This window comes from Hypomesus transpacificus, chromosome 10 (genome assembly GCF_021917145.1).
Source record: "Hypomesus transpacificus isolate Combined female chromosome 10, fHypTra1, whole genome shotgun sequence".
NCBI classification, from domain to species: Eukaryota; Metazoa; Chordata; class Actinopteri; order Osmeriformes; family Osmeridae; genus Hypomesus; species Hypomesus transpacificus.
The window spans coordinates 12,701,859-12,722,950 of record NC_061069.1 but is presented as its reverse complement, the minus strand read 5'-3'; the positions used below and the strand labels follow the sequence as shown (position 1 = coordinate 12,722,950).

Genomic DNA, 21,092 nt, shown 5'->3' with positions numbered 1-21,092 from the left:
CCTGCAATGGCATCAGTGGGGTCGCTTTGAACCGGGCTTCATGCTGAACACAGAAACGCAGCCATGTTCTTGATTGATTTACCTCTGAACATGGAAGCGGCGTAGCCAGGAAAGAAAAAACAAGATTCCCCTCAGATAATAATTATTAAAAGGGGATTTTAAAATGTCTCCTGGCTGTTCTGTGTCGTCTGTTCTGGTTCCAGAGGCGACTGTTTCAGCCTCTCTTCTGATACGCTGAACAGTAGAAACAGAAAAGCTGCTGCGTTCCTTGTTTGTCAGTTCAAGGATCAAGATGCGTGTCCACTTGTTCTGGTCAAGGCTTTTTACTTTCGTAAATACGATCTACTAACCATACTTTAACCACGGTCCGATGCTACATTATCAGTCCCCTGCTCCATTTGAAACCGATGGAAACTCTTGTGTAATGGAAACCCAGGGTCCTGATTGGTATGTCTCCCTCTATCTTATCAGTTTAGCTGGTGAGCAGACCAAATCATTGGGCCCCACATTCTGGAGTGGAGGGTAATGTTATTTTTCCATGGTTTTAAAGATAGAATTCTCGAGAGGGCATTTCCTTGCTGTTTTCTTAGTTAAATGCTGAGTCTGCGTTGAGGAGTAGGTCTCTGGGCCAGTCAGCACACATTCAAGGGCTGTGTTGAGTTGAATTTCCTCATAAAGAACCTCATTCCAAAATACAGAGATTTAGATTAGCAGTAGAAATGTGTTTATTCTCGTTCTCGAGTCACTTGTTTGTATTTTTTATATTTTATACCCAAACTCATCAGGGTAGTATCATTTTTAATAAATATTTTAACCATAAATAACAGGAAAATCTCAGTTTCTTGACATATTATTTCATTAGGCGGTAGTTTTCAGTCATTTCAGCGAGGGGCAAGAAGTTGTACCGGGTGCTTTGCCAGGCAGAGCTGTTTGTCTCTCTCTCTCTCTCCTCCCCGCACATTAAAAAGGTCTGCAGAAAAGTTAGTGGATGATAATTGGCGGTTGAAAAGGCCTGATAATTGTCAGAGTTGTAATTACCAGCTCGGTGATGTACTCCGTGCTGTAAAATGGCCGCCCTGAGCGCCCGTCTCGTAATAGCCCCAGTGAGACTGAGGGTGTGTGGTGGAGGAGGTAGCCAATCAGAAAACGCGCCAAGTCTTTCTGTTGTGATGCATTGTTCTCGGCCAGCGTGGGCTGTGTAGGTGTGTTTACTGAGAGCTAAGCTTTTAGCTGGAATGTTTAGGGGCTAATAGCTGACAGGGTCCTTTTCACATGATCATGTGACACCTTGAACAGTTGTGTTTCAATGTGCTGACCCTGCTTATGCAGCGTGACGTGATGTTTTTTTAATGACGTCGTAGTTTGAGGGACTCCCGCATTTAACGCGCACTAAAACCTACTCAAGCGAATTAGCGAAACCTTTCTTGAGTTCTGCATAAACCCTAGACTTCATGTTGGTGAACCCCTTTCACACCCAGCACATTCACTGGTAATAACCACGCCTCTCTTCCCCGTCCAGGATCCAGGCCAAGACCAGGGAGCTGAGAGAGAGGCAGGCAAGGGAGAGAGACTACGCCGAGATAGTGTCCCGGCCCCCGGGCCCCGACGAGGAGCACCCGTACGCGGGCATCGCCCCCCTGGACACGTCCCTGGACGGGGGGCACAGCTGGCCTCACAGCCCCCGGGGGGAGCTCCACCCCCTCCACCAGCACCACTACTCAGACTCTGTTTACACCCAAGTCAGCAAAGCTCGCAACGGGCGCCCGCCCTCGGCAGACAGGTAGGATGGAGGTCCCTGGTCACACTCCTGTTTGGGGGGGGGGGGAATATCTCTGTGTTATGTGTAGAGAGCTCGTAGAGCAGATGTCTTCGCCCCTGGTCATCAGGGCCCGCTGTCCTGTTTGTTCTAGATGTTTTCCTGCTCCTCCAACACTCCTGATTCAAATGAAACTGATTCTTTTGAATCAGCCAGACCACAGCTGCTGCTGCACACAAACCATAGTAGGACTTGAAGAACATGTACACACACACACACACCCCACTGTGTGCCTCTGTTGAAGCGCAGCTCAGAGGGACTGTTAAGTTCAGGGATCGGTTGGCGCTGAGATCTCACGTCGGGGTGAAATGACATTAAATGTCACCGTTCAGCTACCGGCAGACACAGTCAGCTCTACTGCCGGGGCTGGGAGATTGCCCGGGGGAGCAGAGAAGGGAATTGTTCCATGTTTCTCTCTCGCTTACTCTGTCTTAATTTCTTTCTCTCTTTCTTTCTTTTTCACTCCCGTGTCTCTCTTGCTCTCTCTCTGTCTCCCTCTCTCTGTCTCTCTCTCTCTCTCCTGTCCTCTCTCTCTCTGTCTCTCTCTCTCTCTCTCTCTCTCTCTCTCTCTCTCTCTGTCTCTCTCTCCTGTCCTCGCTCTCTCTCTGTCTCTCTCTCTCTCCTGTCCTCTCTCTCTCTCGTTGGTGTAAACACATTGTTGTGACTGGTGATACCTGTTTGAGGGTAACAACACGGTACTGAGTGACTGCTCATCTAATTAAGGACCTCTAGTCTGTGCAGACTGCATGTGCTCTGGTCTGCAGCTGTCAGTACTGCAGGCCTGGTCTGTCTGCAGCCGCCAGTGCTGCAGGCCTGGTCTGTCTGCAGTGAGAGACCAGTGGTAACCTCCCTAGTCTGGGTAAAGTGATGTTCTTTGTGTAACACCACCGTCCCTCCACACAATGCTGTGTATATTTCATGAGCGCTGTGCTACATTTCTTTTTATTGATTTATAATTCATTTAGTCTCTACTGGTTTGAATGTCCTTATTATTTTGGTTGCATGCTTGATGATGATTCTGATGAGTTTCTTTCTTGCGTTTCTCTGTGAGGCCGTTGTGAGTACGAGAAATGCATTAGGTCATGGAAGGATGGAGTAGTCATCTGGTTTTGTTTCATAGATAACTCTACTAGGAGCCTCTTTAGGCCCTGAACTAGCTGGAGATAGGCAAGTTTTTCACTAAGTGGTTAGAACAATGTAATTACTAGCATGCTAAAAGGAAGTATAAAAAATAATGAGTTTATTTTATAAATATAATCAAATTATAAATCATTTGAGTCAAACATAACTGATCCTCTACAGTTTTTGTATGTCGCTCAAGTCTTGAACGACGTTGGTTTGAGACTCACACAACAGTTCCTTTCAGTAACTCCTCTTCACAACCTTGAACATACCAGCAAAGCAAACACACTTCACATCTTAGCTTTCATCTCCAGGCCTCAAAACATCAGAAAAATATAATCTTGGGAAAGAGAAGCAGGAAGTGTGTTTCCTGTCCGACCCCCCACTGAACAGGAAGTGAACTAGATCCCTCCCCCCTGCGAGGTTCAGGGGGGAGACCCTGTGGATTTTTCTCTGAAGCAGCAGGCATGCTGGTCGTCATGGCACCCCTGCCTGAGTGCTCTGCCCCGAAGCCTTGGAAACCAGTCTTCCATCTTGCCTTTCTCTCCCTCTCACAGTTGGCAAAGATGGCGTGTAGAAATTGAATTGAACCATGAAAACAGGCTTGCCATAGAAACAGCTGTATCTTAGAAACAGGTTTGCCATAGAAACAGTTGTATCTTAGAAACAGGTTCGCCATGGAAACAGCTGTATCATAGAAACATCATAATAGAGTACAGTGGCGTATAGGACAGTACTCATCAATGATGCAAATCTATTTTTTTTTTATACAAAAATATGTTTTGCCAAAAAGCTATACTTTTTCGTCCTTTCGAAACTTTATAGAAACATATTTTGAAAACTAAATGTTTGTTTGTATCATAGAAACAGCAGTATACCTGGAATGTTAAGGGGTCAGTGTGAATTCTAACATCTGGAGAGGGTTTGTGATTTAGAAGTCATCGTGTCTCAGTCTTATGCTTACATCACAGGCCAGGGGCTGCATTACAGGCATCACAGGCCAGGGGCTGCATCACAGGCCAGGGGCTGCATCACAAGCATCACAGGCCAGGGGTTGCATCACAGGCCAGGGGCTGCATCACAGACCAGGGGCTACATCACAGGCATCACAGACCAAGGGCTGCATCACAGGCCAGGGGCTGCATCACAGGCATCACAGACCAGGGGCTGCATCACAGGCCAGGGGCTGCCTTTAATCGTGGTCCTTCTTCTTAATGAGGTCAAACCTGTTGAACTTTGTTCACTTACTTACTTTCCTAGCTTTAGGAATTTTGAAAGCTGTCTGAACACTCAACCTTGAAGAATTGTGGACGTCAAATTATTCCTCCTCCATATCTACTGCTTAAAGCCAAGCTTGCCAACAGACGGGTGCAGAGGCCATCTTGTTCATGATACTAATCTCTACATGGCATTGTTCTATGCAACCTTATGACATCATATCGTTACCCTTCCACAACAACGTTAATCTTTCAAAGGCCTTGTTTTAGATGACGCAACTTTACGTGACTGCCCTCCCTTAATCCAGTAACATGCTGATTTAGGTTAGATAAGAGGTGATTGGGCGACAGAGGACATCTGAAGTGTACCGTACGACCTACGTACCCTGGATTATCTGTAATTTCTTTAAAGGTGGACAGGCAGGCCATATGCTGGATTGGTTTGGATTACGATGGAAGGTGCGTGTAGTTCACCCTGCCCCCTCTGTGCTCTCTAGCTCAGAATGACAGCAGGAATTATGACAGTCCGAGAGGCGCTCCGCTCTGTCTAACCCTCCTAGAGTTATCAAACGTCTAACTGGCCCACCGACGATGGCTATGCAGAGTCCCCACAACCAAACCAACAGCTGGGTAAATACACGGCAGGAATTCATTTTCTAATTGGCCTTTAAATTTTTTTTTTTTTTTTAAACAACTGCCCATCAGAAATGTTGGTTGGACTGTAAAGCGTAAAATGTCTCTGCCAGGAGCCGGAGAGGAATCCTGAGGGAACTGACGGCCATTTCCTCCGCCCTGAACACCGTGACTGAGTTCTGTCAACTCCATCAGTCTGCTCCTGACAGTGGAAACTGCTGGGCTAAAACCTCGCTGAGTGGAGTTGATGGTTTGCCGTAAAGATTTAATGGTGGATAAACTATCTTAGGTAGATGTTTTTTTATTTTTCTTTTTTTCTTTGTTTTTTTGGTACGTCTATTAAGCGATGTGAAACAAAACTCTGCTTAGAGCTTGGGGAGCCTTTTAAGAGTCAATCTCAACCGGGTAGAACCTGAATACAAAAGGGTATATGTTGAAATAACTATTTTTCATAGTGTCACAAGGGATTGTTGTGTGAAATGCATTGAAGGCACTGTGTGCTTCGGGTAATAAGAATGGCTTCGGTCGCCTTTGGTTTTTGGCCAAATGGCAAATCTCCTTCTTTCAAACCTCGCTTGTTCCCCCTCGCCCTCCTGGTCTGCCAAGCATAATATTGTGCAAAGTTCCGCCTTTTACATCTCTGCAACCTTTTCCCACAATTACAGCAAATATTTCACAAGAGGTCTGCGCGGACCTCTGACATCTGGTTACTTTGTCGTCATGTAAACGTCTTTGTAGCTCCCTAAACTGTGCAAACACAACAAGAGACAACATCATTTTATGAGTCCTTGTTTCTGCTCCATGTCAGTGGCGCAAAGTCACAACAAACACCCAACAAGCGTTTACCGCAAATTAACGGGGAAATGTAATTCACTTAAGCGTTCAACATCATACAAGCCTGATAATTGTATCGTTGTGGATGTTGAGCGTCGGTTTCCCACAATCCCTTCATCAGGCTGACAGGAAAGCCAAGTGAATCGTCCCCGCGAGGCGATGTTGCTTCACCCGCTCAGACGAGGCCTGGGCCAGGGCTCATCTGGGTTTCACATGATTAGATTCCCGCTCCGCTCCCAGACTCTGTTTCTCCTTCCTCTGCTTCATTATATTCATCCAGGACCTGGGGGGGGTAGGGAGGGGGGGTAGGGATGTATGGGGGGGGGGGGGCTGGAAGGGAGAACGCGTGCCCTGGGGGGTAGGGGGCTGGGGGGCATAGCTAGTCCTGGGGGAGGGGGGGGGGGAGATAGGACTCTGGGGAGGGATAGTGGTGCCGTACACCGTATCACGACCGCACCAGGACCACGGCGTTAGAGACAAACACCCCTGCAGGGTTAAGGTTAGCAGGGTTAGGGTTAGCAGGGTTAGGGTTAGCAGGGCGATCCGACCCATCAGAGATCCCGTCGGGGGGCGACCACCTCTCCAGGTCGGCGTGCTCACGCTCTCAGCTGAATGGAGCACAGTCGCAGTTGAACGCCAGCCCAGAGTGGATTTGCAGAGTAAAGTGTACCAAAGGGCAATTAATTCCCCACATTCAACATGGGTAATCTCTTTCTCTCTTTCTCTATTTCTCTCATCTCTTTCTCTTTCTCTCTGTCTCTCTCATCTTTTTATCTGTGTCTCTCTCACTCCTTCATCTCTTTCTCTTTATTTCTCTCTCTCTCATCTCTTTCTCTCTATTTCTCTCTCTCTCATCTCTTTATTTATGTCTCTCATCTCTTTCTTTTTATTTCTCTCTCTCATCTCTTTATTTCTCTCTCTCATCTCTTTCTCTTTATTTCTCTCTCTATCATCTCTTTCTCTCCATTCAGAGAGCTTGGAGGCACCCAGCATGGTCTCCCCCAGGCACAAAGAAGCACACAAACACAAAATAAACACACGGACGTAAACACACACACACGTAAACACGAGTATGCTACATGTCAAACACACAACACAAAGGCACCCCGCAGTAATGTCAGTCAGCACGGCCAGTGATGGATTCTCCAAACCTCCACAGCAACACCACATTGAACGACAAGGGTCTGAAGCCTCAGTGACTGAGCTGAGAGACAGAATGCTAGCCCTGTCGGAACACGCAGCAGGAACCTCCGCCCTGTCACCCTCCAGAACTCACGTATCTGACGACATCTGCAGCGTTCATTTAGCCAATGTTTACGATGACTTCATAATCCATAAACTCCTGACCTGCCCCTCAGCGTGATGTTTTCCTGGTACATCCTCAATCCCAGATTATAACCAAGCGGTTTATGACAGTGTTTATTCCTTCTTTTTTTATTGATAATTTAATCACAACACTTAGCTGTCATTTCGGTGTCCGTCCCGGACTCTCAGTTTCACAGAGAGATTATCTGGAGGTACTCTGTTTTTTAGAATCCTCCGTTTTTTTTGAATCCTCAGCTTTTTAGAATCCTCAGTTTTCTAGAATCCTCAGGTTTTTAGAATCCTCAGGTTTTTAGAATCCTCAGTTTTTTAGAATCCTCAGGTTTTTAGAATCCTCAGGTTTTTAGAATCCTCAGTTTTTTAGAATCCTCAGGTTTTTAGAATCCTCTGTTTGTCAGAATTCTCTGTTTTCAGGTGGAAAGGAGGCTAGTGTGTTTTTACAAGGGTATGTGTGTACTGTATTTGTGTGTGTGTGCGATGGATTTGGAGACGTGTGTGTGTTGGCATGGGATTGCGTGGCACGTTCGCAAGGTTGAAGTGTGTGTAGGACGTGCCCAGGCACCCTCCGTCACGTCACCATCACACCTTCTCCTCTTCATATGTCATGTAAACCCCCAGGGACGCAGGGATTACCCCATCTGTTGACGCAACACTCAGTCAATCAGGCCATAGATCCCCCCCCAGCGCCCCCGACACACACACACACACACAACCCCCCTCACAACCAGGGTCAACCCACCCCATATAGGAGAGGATAGGACAGGATTTGACTACTTACAGTAATGGACGGCTGAATTAATAAGCATTGTGGAACACATGATCATTTTTTCAGTGTATTTGATTTGACCATCTGGGTGCCAGACGTGTCGTATTTCTGACATACTGAGATTAGATCTGTATACACAGAAACATATTTTAATTAACCATAGAGGTTGACTGATATGGAAAAAAAAAAAAAAAAAAGGATTATTAACCAAATGTTCTCATTTTTTATTTGAACATCGTCTATAACACAATAGTATTTGTTTTATTTAAAAATGCGCTGTGTGCGGTCGTTTGTCCCGGCAGCAGTGACCAGTGAAGCAAAATGGCCGCCAAACGTCAATCCAGTTATGTGACCTCAAACCTGCTTTGTCATGTGAAGGCCGCTCCGTGTGTGAGTGATGTGTGTAGCGTGGCCCTAGGGGGACAGGATGCTGGTCTGAGCAGACAACTGTCCTGGATGATGAGTGAGGCTGTATCCTGTTCTCCCTCACTGGGGAAGAGAACCACACACAGGTCAGCTGCTTCCAAATGATGGGAAATTGCCTGTTAAAGGTGTGTGTGTGTTGTTGTGTGTGTGTGTGTGAGGGTTAGTGTGTGTGTGTGAGGGTGTGTGTGTGTTTGTGCCGGTGGCGGTACGGTGTGTTGCTGCATGCGTGTGTCTGTGGGACAGTTCGAAGGCCAATATTGACCATGCTGTTGGCAGAATAATGTCACATGCTCTCATATCTGACTGAGCACCCCCCACCGTGGAAAACCTATTTCTGGCCGGATCACTTAACAGGCTCCAACCTACTCAGAGACAAAGGGGGGGGAGGGGTGAGGGCGGTAAAGCAATATAGAAGTAGCATTTCACCCACACACAAACACATTAACGTTGTTTTCCCTCAAAACGGCATTCAAATCCACTTTCTCATCCGTCATACTAAAGTATTTGATGTCCAACACTCTTAATGGACTTCTAAGGAGCTTAGATCACAGGCGTAATGCCCTACAGTATGCTCCACATTAGTTTTCATTTAATGGCGTGAGTCGGTCCTGGCATATCCCTCCCCATGGAGAGTTAGATCCGAACCCTTCGTGGTGTGAATCGGAACTGAGAACTGAGTGTTACATTTGGAATCTCTCGCTTGGACATTTAGAACGCCTCTCCGACCTAAAAGCATTGTGACCTACATTCCGTGTCAGAATGCGCTTGTTCCATCCATCGGATACTGTATCTGAACTGAATCCTCCCCCAGCCCCCCTGGGGGTACACTGTGGTGGGGCCCCCCACAGAGCATTAGATCAGCCTTGACTGGGCGGGTCGTACCATTTTGATGCAGCTGAGGGGGGGGGGGGGGGATTATGAACAATCTAATAAGCTGTTTGACTGAAGACTTTAGATCTGAGTGGGGGGTGGCGGGCTGGTAGCATTGTGTAGCTGTGGGATGTGACAGACACAGACATGTGAAGGGAGTCTTGTACATAGAAGGTGGATGAACTGTGTTTGATGGGGATAAAGACCCACCAGGTGGAATTGTAGGTGTGTGCGTGTGTGTGCGTGTGTGTGTGTGCACGCTCATTTGTCTCTGTCCGTCCTGTGTCAGAGCTATCTGGGGGATGAGATAGAGGCCGGCTGGGGGGGGGGGGGGTCATCTCATCTCCACGTAGCTCAGCAGCACAGAGAGAAGTCCTGAGAACATAGAGACGCTTCTGGCTTCTATTAAAGCTGCCTGGTCTTAGTTAAGAGGCTCCACAGATCTGAGAGGCTCTCTCTGTTTCTCTCTGTCTCTCTCTGTCTCTCTCTCTCTGTCTCTCTCTGTCTCTCTCTCTCTGTATCTCTCTGTCTCTCTCTGTCTCTCTCTGTCTCTCTCTCTCTGTATCTCTGTCTCTCTCTGTCTCTCTCTCTGTATCTCTCTGTCTCTCTCTCTCTCTGTCTCTCTCTGTCTCCCTCTCTCTCTCTCTGTCTCTCTCTTTATCTCTCTCTCTCTCTTTATCTCTGTCTCTCTCTCTGTCTCTCTCTCCAAGCCTGGAAGATCCCCCTCCCTCCATGAGGGCTGTATAAACCGTTACCTCCTGACACGATCATCGTAAGGCTCATAAGGAGTGAGAGACTGACAGAGCCGTGACCTCAGCTGACAGCATGGCCGCTAGTCCCATTAACAGACATCATCCGTGTTCAGAGAGAGGTGAGACTGTTCACGTGCATCCGAGAGCAGAGAGAGAGCAGAGAGAGAGAGAGAGCAGAGAGAGAGAGAGGTGTTTCCTGTTGGACACTGTGGACACAAATTAAAACTGACATCAGAAAGGAAGACTGGAGATATGGGGCGAAAAAGAAGAAACAAAAAACCAGAACATTAAAGGTTGAACTTGTCAGACTTTGTGGATAGTAGGCCTAGTCATTAAGGCCAGAGCTCGTCATTGCGTCAGGAGAGAGTTACACACAGTTACAACAGCCCGTCACGTTTAAATAATGTTCATGCTCTACTTTGTTTTCCTTCTCCCTCATTCGGTATTCTGCCACCGTCTAGCGCCCGACGACACTCGGCATGAATGTATTAATGTGCGGATGTTTTCTCTCCCGTCTCCCGTTGGAGAAATTCGCGAGTCATCTTTCAAAGGCTTCCCTTCGACTTACCGACAGCGACAGAGAAAAGGGCGAGCCGCGGCGATTAAATCAGACGCGACGCGGACAGTTTTGTCAAGGCGCCGCGTGCCAAAAAGCCCATTATTATGGCTGAGACGGCTCGTGCTTGTGATTCGCCCGGGCCTTTCACTCACTACGCCGCTCCTCTTGTATCAGACATGTCACATTCGGGCTGGCACATTATTAGATCTCAGTGCGCTGGAGTGCCCAGGGAAGAATATACACACAAGCAAGGCCAGGTATTAAACTTTCAGCCAGGTGCTGGGGGTGGAAATGGTCGTTTAGAACGGATGATTGTTTGGCTTTGCCCGAGGGTGTGTTGCTGAATGGTAAAATTGTTGTTCCCATGACTACACTTAACCTTGTTAAATCTGATCTCATTGTCACAGTTTAGGATGTGTTTCCTGTCATACGCTACCCTCCCGAAGATACTAATGGTGCTCCCATGTGTACAGGAGAAGCATCCAAATGTATCCCACAAGTACATCTACATGTCTGTTAGGATGAGGGAATGTCCTGGTGGTTTTGAAGGATCATGGCTGTGTTCCTGGAGGCAGTGTGTGTGTGTGTGTGGGGGGAGGGGGGGGGGGGGGTTAGGGGGGGGGGGGGGCCGACCTCACCCTCCAGGCTAGCTATCCCAGAATGCTCTCTGTTGTGGGGCTTCAGGTTTCCTCCCAGCAGGAGGTCTCTCCAGCGATCCACTAAAGCTGTCATCTCCTCTGGACCTGCACACAGGGGGCCCCCGTCACTGAGCTGGGCTGGGGAACAGTCCTAAGACTGCCTTCGGAATGGAATGTTGACAGTGGGAATCTAGAATCTGGATTTATGTTTTAAGTTGTAATAGAATGACTACAGGACAAACATACTTTTGGTTGGCATACAATGCCTATAATATGCACAGACAAAAAATGCATACAGTATGGATATTAATATATTTAGGATGACTTTCACAAAGTCGTTTAATTTATATTATTAATTTAATGTTTTCATACTTATTTTTCTTTGAAGCGTTTATTTCAGAAGTCAGTTTGACAAAGCTTCGAATTTTTGCCGATTGACTCATAAAGGGGCTCATTTATATGATAATTACAGAGCAAAATATTTAAAAAGATAATTACAGAGAGAAATATTGGAACTGAAGATATGATCATAAATGACTATGGTTCGGAACTCACCGATTATTTCGTCTCTCTTGGTCCTCGGTGAGAATGCCCCCTAAATACACACGGGTTTAGCGCACTACACACCGACAGTAGACCGAGCAAAGCAATCAGGCCACCGGTATTAATTTGTCGAACACACGACAGGTTTCTGTTCGAGATAAATCGCTAACTTTGACAAAAAAAAAGTATTGAATTGGCTCTAGTTGTTTGGCTTTGCCAAGCCTCTCTTTGCTAATGAGCGGAACTCAATTGGGATTATGGGACTTTGACTGACTTCAAAGTAATTACTTCTTCTGCCTGCTCACTCTCACACACAAAAAAAAACTTTCGTTCAAAAGTTGTTTTCTTTATTTAATTAAATGAGATGATTTAACTAGAAAGAAGCAATTTAGCTAATTAGGAACAAGAGAGAGAATTCAAAGCACGCTGGGGTTTTCACCAGTAGATAGACTTGTTATTTTATCTGCTTCTCTGCTGACACTTGTTTGGATCTCACTGCCTTGAATTTCAATGGATTCATATCTGGAAATGTGTGTCCCTTTGTGAGGTCGTAGAAATGAGTTACTGCAGCAGTGAGGGGAATGAAGCTAGCATCTGGAGGAGAGAGATTGGTAAAAACTGAGGTCTGAACCACCACAGAATGACTTATTTTGCCCCGATTAACTATGCAAACTGGTATTGTGGAGAGTGTATAAATAGTTCTGAGAGGGGACATGACAAGATTTCTGTTCAAGAAATGCCTTTGCTGTGAGATACGACATGAATACACGCAAAAGAAATGTAATTTGGTCCTTCTGATGTACAGAATTGTGCACATTTTACACGCTGTTGAAATAACTTATTATTTTCCCAACTAAATGTCTTTCTTCCTACAAACGTTATACATTTGAGGTTTAACAAAGACAAGAAAGGTATGACTCTAAAGAACCTCACAGCTTGTCTTCTCTCTCTCAGACAGAGCTAATGAGGTTTTTAAAATCTCCACCAGAGGAAAGCCAAGATTAAAGCAATCCCAATTAGACCCAATTAGTGACATTTTCATGGCTACAGAGTGGGAGGTGAGAGGGGCCGTTACTGAGGATGTCCATTTCAGCCCTCATTTCTGAGGAAAAGCAGACCAGGTCCATTTTCTGGCGGACACAGAAGTGCCTCCCCCCTTGGGAGCTGGAGAGGAGGATGTGTGGGGGGGGCGCTTGTTTTCTGAACAGATTGTAGGGGGGAGTCTGTGGTTTTTAGAGGAGGAGAGGGAGAGGAGGGGTGATGAGAGGAGAGGTGATGAGAGGAGGGGAGAGGAGAGGAGGGGAGGGGAGAGGAGGGGAGGCAAAGCAGTTTAGGGATGTGGTGTTGACAGATCTGTCAGTCTGGGATACCTTGGGTTTACCTGTCTGTGTGTATGTGCTGTGTGTAGTCTCTCTCTTTTTGTCTCCCTCTCTCTCCTTCTCCTTCCCTTCCTCCCTCCCTTTCTCTCTCTCTCTCTCTCTCTCTCTCTCTCTCTCCCTCCAGAGATGACAGTTGTTAAGGTACAGTACAGCTTACAGTAGACCTGGCTACATAACTCTTCACCCTGTATACTGAGACTGGGAGTGGGATGGCTGTGTGTGTGTGTGAGAGAGAGAGGGAGAGGGAGAGGGGGAGAGAGAGAGAAAGACAGAGAGAGGGCGGGAGAGAGCGAGAGAGAGTGAGAGAGGATGAGGAGTACAGTCCTTCCCTGAGGGTTTGGAAAGATAGACATGCTCGTTCACTTTCTCCTTCTAATGATCCAGCTGGATGTAAGAAACAACCAGATATAGCTTGTGTGCTTCTGTGTGTGTGTGTGTTTGTGTGCTTCTGTGTGTGTGTGTGCTTCTGTGTGTGCGAAAGAGAGGAAGGAAGACGGTGTCAGAGAGAGTGAGAGACGGTGTGTGTTTAAGACCGAGAGAAACAGTTCATCCTCTGCCAGTCCTATTGATCCTGCAGTTTGTCCCGGGCTAATGGATGGCTATTGGCCCCCACCCCTAGCCCAGCCCGCACTCTGTTAGCACAAATAATGACTAATCAATACGTGCTGGAGTTCCCTGGTTGTCCCCTCAACACGTGATTTATGCCACAGCAACACCATGTAGCGTCCTCCGCACTCCCTCACTCCAGCTACCAGCCAATCAATTTAGCCAATCAAACTAAGGGCCCTTTCCATCATAGCCAATTATTTAGGCCGGTCGCTCAGAGTTTCATTGGCCGGTGCGGACGCCGCCGTGACCCCGACGACATCTGATTGGAGCGTGTTATGATTGGGTCTGTCAGCGGGCTGGGAGGGGGGTGTGGATTGATGGTTCCCAGTGGGAGGGGGGGTCGGGGGGTGGACCGGAGGTGGGGGGACGGGGGGGGGCCGTTGATGGGTGCTGTTGCCTTGGTTCCCATCACTCACTGTCTGTTCAGCAGTTCCTCCGTATGTGATTTGTGTGACATCATCACACCATGTATGGATTTAGCACCTACTCAAAGACAAGCGTGTTCCTTTCCGTGTTCAGTTTTTTTTTTCTTCCAGTAAACAAACACGCTTGTGTGCTTGAGTGTTCACATGTTTGTGTGTGAACTTGTTTATGTGAGCGGGCATAATTGTGCATGTGTGTTATCTGTGTGTGTGTGTACATGCCTGTGTGTGAAGGCAGGGTAAGTGATCTGTCCTGGGGGTGGGGGGGGGTCTCCGGTGGCAGTGCCCCCCCCACAGTGCACCAGGTCAGGCCAGACCACCACAGCCCTCCCCCTATCCCATCTGGTTCCATGGACCCATTCAGGAAACAGCGTTGACAACCAAATATGCTGAAATATACATTTGAATGGCTTCTTTCCCCCCCCCTCCATCCCTTCTCACTAAAATAGATATTCTACCTCCAGAGAGGGGAGTTTAACAGCTTTGATTCTGATGTACAAAAAGGAACGAAGCACTGTTATAAGAAGAGACTCTAGAGGAGGGTTGAGATTGTGAACCTTTTCATTTTCAAATGCGATTCATTTAGCAGACGCTTTTTATCCAAAGCAAAAAAAACACCCAAAAAAGTACAGTACAGTAGTAGATCAAGGATGTGGAAGTGTGCAGTTCCAACAGTATTTTGGTGGTCAGAGTGGAGGAGCAGTGACAGCCATATTGTCCCAGCCGTTGGTAACCAGCGTGTGACTGCCAGCAGACTTCAGACACCCAGGCTGACCGGTGGAGACGTTATATTCTCCCTCTAATATCGTCTTGCTTCTAATTACCGGGCAGAAATATCTTACTTGGCGTAGTGGTTGTGAGTCCTGCTAATCCTCATTAAAAGAGGGGCTTAACGCAGTTTTGGAATGTATTTTGGGGGTTTTAATACCATATGATTTACGTTCCTGCTTCGCTTAATCCCGTCATAAAGATTGAATTGGGTGTGAACACCCCATAACACAGACTAATCCCTAAAACCTTTTCTTTTTTCCCCCTTCTAATATGCCCCCTCTAACCCTAACTCAGAAAGCTTGAGTACATCTGACTAACCCCTCGTGTGTGTGTGTGTCTCCCCCCTCCTCCCATGGTCTCACCTGCTCAGGACCCCCACCTCAGTGCCAGGACGCCCACAGGTACAGTAACACCCTCACCCTCTAGTGACCATCTCCGTATACACACACTGTACTGTAGCATGTAGCTGTAGTACTTCCTCTAGAGTCCCAGTCCCTGCTTCCTATGGAGAGCAACGCGGCGTGCGAGCAGTCGTACATTTAGTCATTTAACAGATGCTCTTATCCAGAGGGACTTACAGTAAGTACAGGGACATTCCCCCCGAGGCAAGTAGGGGGACGTGCGCGGCCGGGAATCGAACCGGCAACCTTTTGATTAATAGCCCGATTCCCTAACCGCTCAGCCATCTGACTCCTGAGTATGGTTCTTCCCTTTGGGACTAATTTAGTTTTCACAATGTATGTTTCATGTTTTGGCTACCCGCAATGTTTGGGGCTATCTTGTTGTTATGATCAGTGACCTATGCACTTTCGTAAAACTCTCTTTTGGAAGTCGCTTTAGATAAAAGCGTCTGCTAAATGCATAAATGTAAATGTGTTGGGACGTGTCTCTCGTGACGGGGGCTCCCTGTGTCTGTAAGCCCTGGACAGCGATGAGCAGATGCCAACCTTGAGTTTCCTCTCGGTTTCTAGTTGTCTCCTCTGCTACCCCCCTCCCTCCTACTTACCCCCCTCACCCTTCACAGTCACCTTCTCACGGGAGAGAGCGGAATGTGACAGGGGGGCTCCTCCCTGTCCTTCGCACCCCGCTGAAACTATCTAGCGACCATTAGTGAGGTCACTATGCCCCACCCCAACCTCCAGCCACCCCCCGTTCTCTCTCTCACACACACACACACACACTTACACACACACACTTACACACACACACACACACGGGGCCGTCCGTCACTTCCAGCACCCCTGGACACAGAGGTAATAGCGCTGGGGTCCTTATTTAAGTGGGACACTTAAGCGCCCCTCATAACACGTTATTTATGGAGGCTCAGTCCAGTATGAAAGCAACCTGTGTCAGCAGCAGCTGGCTGGAACAGCCTCCAGGGATTAGACTGGTCCCCCAGACCCCTGCACACACACACACACACCTTGTTCCAGCTGTGAACCCTTCCCTCCTGACCCTCCTCTCTCTCCTCACCTCTCCTGCCCCTCCTCTCTCTGCTTGGCCCTCCTGCCCCCTGCCCCTCCTCTCTCTCCTCACCTCTCCTGCCCCCTGCCCCTCCTCTCTCTGCTTGGCCCTCCTGCCCCCTGCCCCTCCTCTCTCTCCTCACCTCTCCTGCCCCCTGCCCCTCCTCTCTCTCCTCACCTCTCCTGCCCCCTGCCCCTCCTCTCTCTCCTCACCTCTCCTGCCCCCTGCCCCTCCTCTCTCTGCTTGGCCCTCCTGCCCCCTGCACCTTCCTCTGGGCTGTCTCTCCTCACCTCTCTCCTACCTCACCTGTGCTTCTCTCCCTCCATCTCTCCACCTCTCCTGGATTCCCTACCTCCATCCCTCCATCTGTCTCTTGATTGATTTCATACATTCTCTTGTAGCCTGCCGTCAGTGTGGCATTGTAACCCAGTCACTCACCTTTCTCTCTCCTTTTCATCTTCTTTCATCCTCTGTTCCTCTCGCCTTCTCTCCCCTCACCTCCTCCACCCCTCACCTCCTCTCCACCCCTCATCCTTCTTAATCCTCTGTTCCCCCTCTACTGCTATACTCGACACCACCTTCACTGCTGTCATGTCCCCTCAATCCCTCTCTCCTTCTCCGCTCCCTCTACCCGCTTCCTTCCCACCCCTCCCTCTCCCTCCCTCGGTCCCACCCCTCCCTCTCCCTCCCTCGGTCCCACCCCTCCCTCTCCCCCCCTCTCCCTCTCCCTCCCTCGGTCCCACCCCTCCCTCTCCCCCCCTCCCCCTCTCCCTCCCTCGGTCCCACCCCTCCCTCTCCCCCCCACCTCCCTCTCCCTCCCTCGGTCCCACCCCTCCCTCTCCCCCCCTCCCCCTCTCCCTCCCTCGGTCCCACCCCTCCCTCTCCACCCCTCCTCCCTCTCCTTCACTCTGTCCTTCGCCTCCAGATTTACCTTCACCTTTTCCACTTTCTTTTCATCGGGCTCTTCCTGTCTCTCTGTGTCCCCTCCACACACACACACCAGATTTACCTTCACCAACCCCCTTCATCCTTCTGTACTCCCCCTCCTACACACACTAACACACCCCCTCGTCCTGACAGCTCAGCCTGGTAGGATTTGAACCATGGTGACGCTGTCTGCCCCCCTCCCCCCCCCAAAAAAAGTATTTATTTATTTAGACACTCTTTCCAGGCACACTCTTTGATGCTCTGCACTTGCGCTGTCATGTAGGTGTCTGGTCTGGAGACACACACACACACACTTCTGAGCTCTGAGACGGAGGACAGCTGTTCCCCTGCCTAGTGTGGAGCTGTTTTCCAGGTCAGAGGGGAGCAGGTGAAGGCTGGCAGAATCATCTTCTAGTTTACCTGTTTCATTGACCAGCTTACACAAAGGCTGGTACAAAAAAATTAACTATAAAATATCATTGAATAATATTTATGTGAATTCAAGAAGTTAGTTGAGATATTTCTGTCTGTCACTCCCCGCATGTCCGGGATCGTAAACAGTTGATGTGAAGAGCAGATGGGTTTTACAGTAGCGCCCTGCACAGGTGGGAGACAGCCAGCAGAAACATATCAAGTAGCAGGAGTGTTGGGTCAGAGGAGCTTGGGCCTCACGTCTGCTATTAAAGCCCTTACACAGACAACATTCCATCTGTGGGCAAGTCCCTCTGGGTCAATACAATGGTAGCAGGGGCAGCTTGGAGTTGAAAGACAGGAAGGAGACCGAGGAGGGGAGGGAGGGGAAGGAGGGGAGGACAGGAAACTGCTGTGCCCCACTGATGTCCGTGGGTTTCTGAATGGCCTTTCTTTGAAATTCTTGTCTTAAGAAAAGCAGGAAAGTGTTTGTGTGTGTGTGTGTGTTTGGGGAACATGGCTCTGGCCCTTCTTAGCACCTGGCCCCCGGTTCCTCCATCTCTGTGGGAGGAAGAAGAGGGTTGCCCAGGATATCCTCCCGTCCCTGGGCTGCCGACAGACCTCCAGGGACACAGAGCAGGTTTAACGGCCACATCTGCCGTCTTGCCCCACGGTTGGTTCTGAGCTATGTGGATGTGGTGGTAAGACTGTCACGCTGTTCTGCGAGGTAGCTTACTGCCACCGCATCTGGAAGGAAGACAGCCTGTCTGGGGTCTGTTGTTGTGGAGTATTGAAGAGTGCTTGAAGACAGCCTGTCTAGTGCCTGTTGTTGTGGAGTATTGAAGAGTGCTTGAAGACAGCCTGTCTGGGGTCTGTTGTTGTGGAGTATTGAAGAGTGCTTGTAGACAGCCTGTCTGGGGTCTGTTGTTGTGGAGTAATGAAGAGTGCTTGTAGACCGCCTGTCTAGTGTCTGTTGTTGTGGAGTAATGAAGAATGCTTGTAGATGAGCGCGAGACTTCAGTCTTCGTACGTTTGGTCTTTGTGGGACCCAGATGTGTTTGGTGTGCTTGTTAGGAAAATGTAAAATAAGGAAGTGTGTTTTTAACACGGTTTGTGTTTTGTTTTGTACGAGAGAGACCCTTCACCCTCACATGCCCTTTCTGTAAAAAAAAAAAAAAAACATTTACCATAAAAGGAGAAAACCAACGTTTTTTTCCCACAGGAAGCATCAGGGAGCCTATAACAGCACCCGGGCCATTTTCAGCCCAACTAATATTACATACCCTATTCGGAGACCTGAAGGGTCTTTTTTTGGGGGGGGGTCCCCCAAAAAACTGTCAATCACCCCTTTAACCCTCACATGCCTTTCTGTTTAAAAAAAAAAACACATGCGTTCTTCTCCACACAAATCCTGATATCTTGAATATCTGGAAATCATTTCAGTTGTACGTCCAGAACCTGCAGGGAACAGCCGGCACGTCGTTGTCTTCTGGTGTTTACGTGAGGGGCCCTCGTAAAATCAGAGAGACCATCGACGGAATCTGTGTCTTCAAAGTGTCGCGTGGGTGAATGTTTCCACTTAACACCAGGAGACTATACCAGAGAAACACAGACCTGCTGTCTCTCTCTGTCTCTGTCTCTCTCTCTCTCTGTCTCTCTCTGTCTCTCTCTGTCTCTGTCTCTGTCTCTCTGTCTCTTTCTCTTTCTCTCTCCAAAGCATTCTTCCATTGTCTCCTGTTTATTCAGCAGTATTTTCCTATGCATTTAAGGCAGCGACCTCTTCTTAAAACTAGCATTTCTCTTCAAGGATCTTCTACTTACAAGTAGTGGTTTGTTTCACAAATGTTATCCCTTTCTATATCTCTCTCTTTCTTTCTCTCTCCAAAGCATTCTTCCAGTGTCTCCTGTTTATTCAGCAGTATTTTCCTATGCATTTAAGGCAGGGACCTCTTCTTAAAACTAGCATTTCTCTTCAAGGACCTTCTACTTACAAGTAGTGGTTTGTTTCACAAATGTTATCCCTAAAATCTTCTTATTTCATACATCCGTGATCAACTTCTACAGAGTAGCCACAGAAAAATAGCTGTGAGTTTGACTTTTCAAAATGCTCTTTGTTGTGGTAAAAACCACCCTGCTGTAATCGCACAGCAACACAAGTGATTGTGTCCACTGGCGGTGTAGAAGCAGAAAACGACAGGGTTTTGTTTGTGTCCCCGCCCCGGCATCGCTGTCTCTCCGACAGGACCAGGGCCGTGGCTTTGTGATGATAATGGAAGCTAATTTGACTTGGATGATGATCCATCAGGAGCCGTGGATGCCTTCCTGCTTCCAGGAGACATTACTGACCTGAAATGGGAACTATTACTGCAAAAGCGTCATCAGTCACTTAGATGTTGTTGCGTTTTTTATGTGAGAGAGAGGGAGAGAGGGGGAGAGAGAGGGAGAGAGAGGTTGTGAGGGAATAGATATGATAGAGAGAGGGAGACAGAAACATGGCAGGGATACAAAGAGAGAGAGGGAGACAGAAAAAGAGGGGGATTGAGAGAGACGGGAAACTGATTGAGAGAGGGGAGGGGTGACAGAGGGGGAGGGAAGAATAGAGTGAAAGGGGAGAGAGAGAACGATGGAGAAACAAAACTGCTTATATGATCGCACAAGTTCGATTCCTCTTCCCTTCCACTCAGCCTCTCGGAGCTAATCAGCTGATCGTCTATCAGGCCAGGACCATCAGTCAAGCCCCTCCAATCCAAACACAAGGTCACGTTCTCCTTCTCTTCACCCTCTGTGCGTCCTCTAGGCTGTGTCTGCTGTCTGAGCCGGCTGTCTCGCTCCTCTCACCCTCCTCAGACCGGCTCGTACCACAGCTTCATCTGCAGGCCTGGTGTGAGGGGTTAGATTCAGACTCAGACTACTTCATCGATCCCAGAAAGGGAAATTCACTTTCAGCTCAATCCGTACACGTTCATGATAAAGGAAGTGATGTAGAGGAAGGCAGACAGACTGAGACACTACACATTTCACACGCACACAGGTCAGAACCAGTTTACCCAACTGAGACAAGACCGCACAGCCCCTCTGCAAGGTCGAGGTCTGAAACCTCTTCAAGAGTGGGAGCCGTCGAGAATGAGCAAAGTGGGATGATTACGTCGAGATACTCTTCTGCCCTTAAGAGGCCTCGTTGCCTGGTTACAGATCCGGCAGGTGATTGGCTGAGTTGAGTGACTGTGACCGGCGGAGAGGTGGTGATTAGTGTGATTGCGTGCTGGGTAGCGGTCGCCGGGATCATAATCATATTGTGAAGTCTCCGATAGATTGCTGTAAGTGGCCCCACTCTGACAGCAACGATCGCTCCAGTGACTGATTGAATGATGGGAGGAGATGGATGGGCTGTGTGTGTGTGTGTGTGTGTGTGTGTGTGTGTGTGTGTGTGTGTGTGTGTGTGTGTGTGTGTGTGTGTGTGTGTGTGTGTGTGTGTGTGTGTGTGTGTGTGTGTGTAGTCAACCACGCTATACCCTGCCCTCCTGTATGCCCCCCACACCCCCTCATTCCACCTCCACCCAAAACCCCACCCTTCACACTGCGACAGCAGCCCAGTTGATCATACCGCTGA

At 48.4% G+C, this 21,092-nt stretch overlaps 1 protein-coding gene across 6 annotated transcripts in view; it reads left to right on the top strand.

Annotated features, from left to right (window-relative positions):
- Window positions 1-21,092, top strand: part of LOC124472491 (partitioning defective 3 homolog) — a 77,574-nt gene that overhangs the window by 37,968 nt on the left and 18,514 nt on the right. For all 6 annotated transcript variants that reach the window (XM_047027366.1, XM_047027368.1, XM_047027365.1 and 3 more), the window contains one exon: window positions 1,520-1,780. In XM_047027366.1, the coding sequence (XP_046883322.1) occupies window positions 1,520-1,780 (261 nt within the window). The remainder of the gene's footprint in view (window positions 1-1,519; window positions 1,781-21,092) is intronic.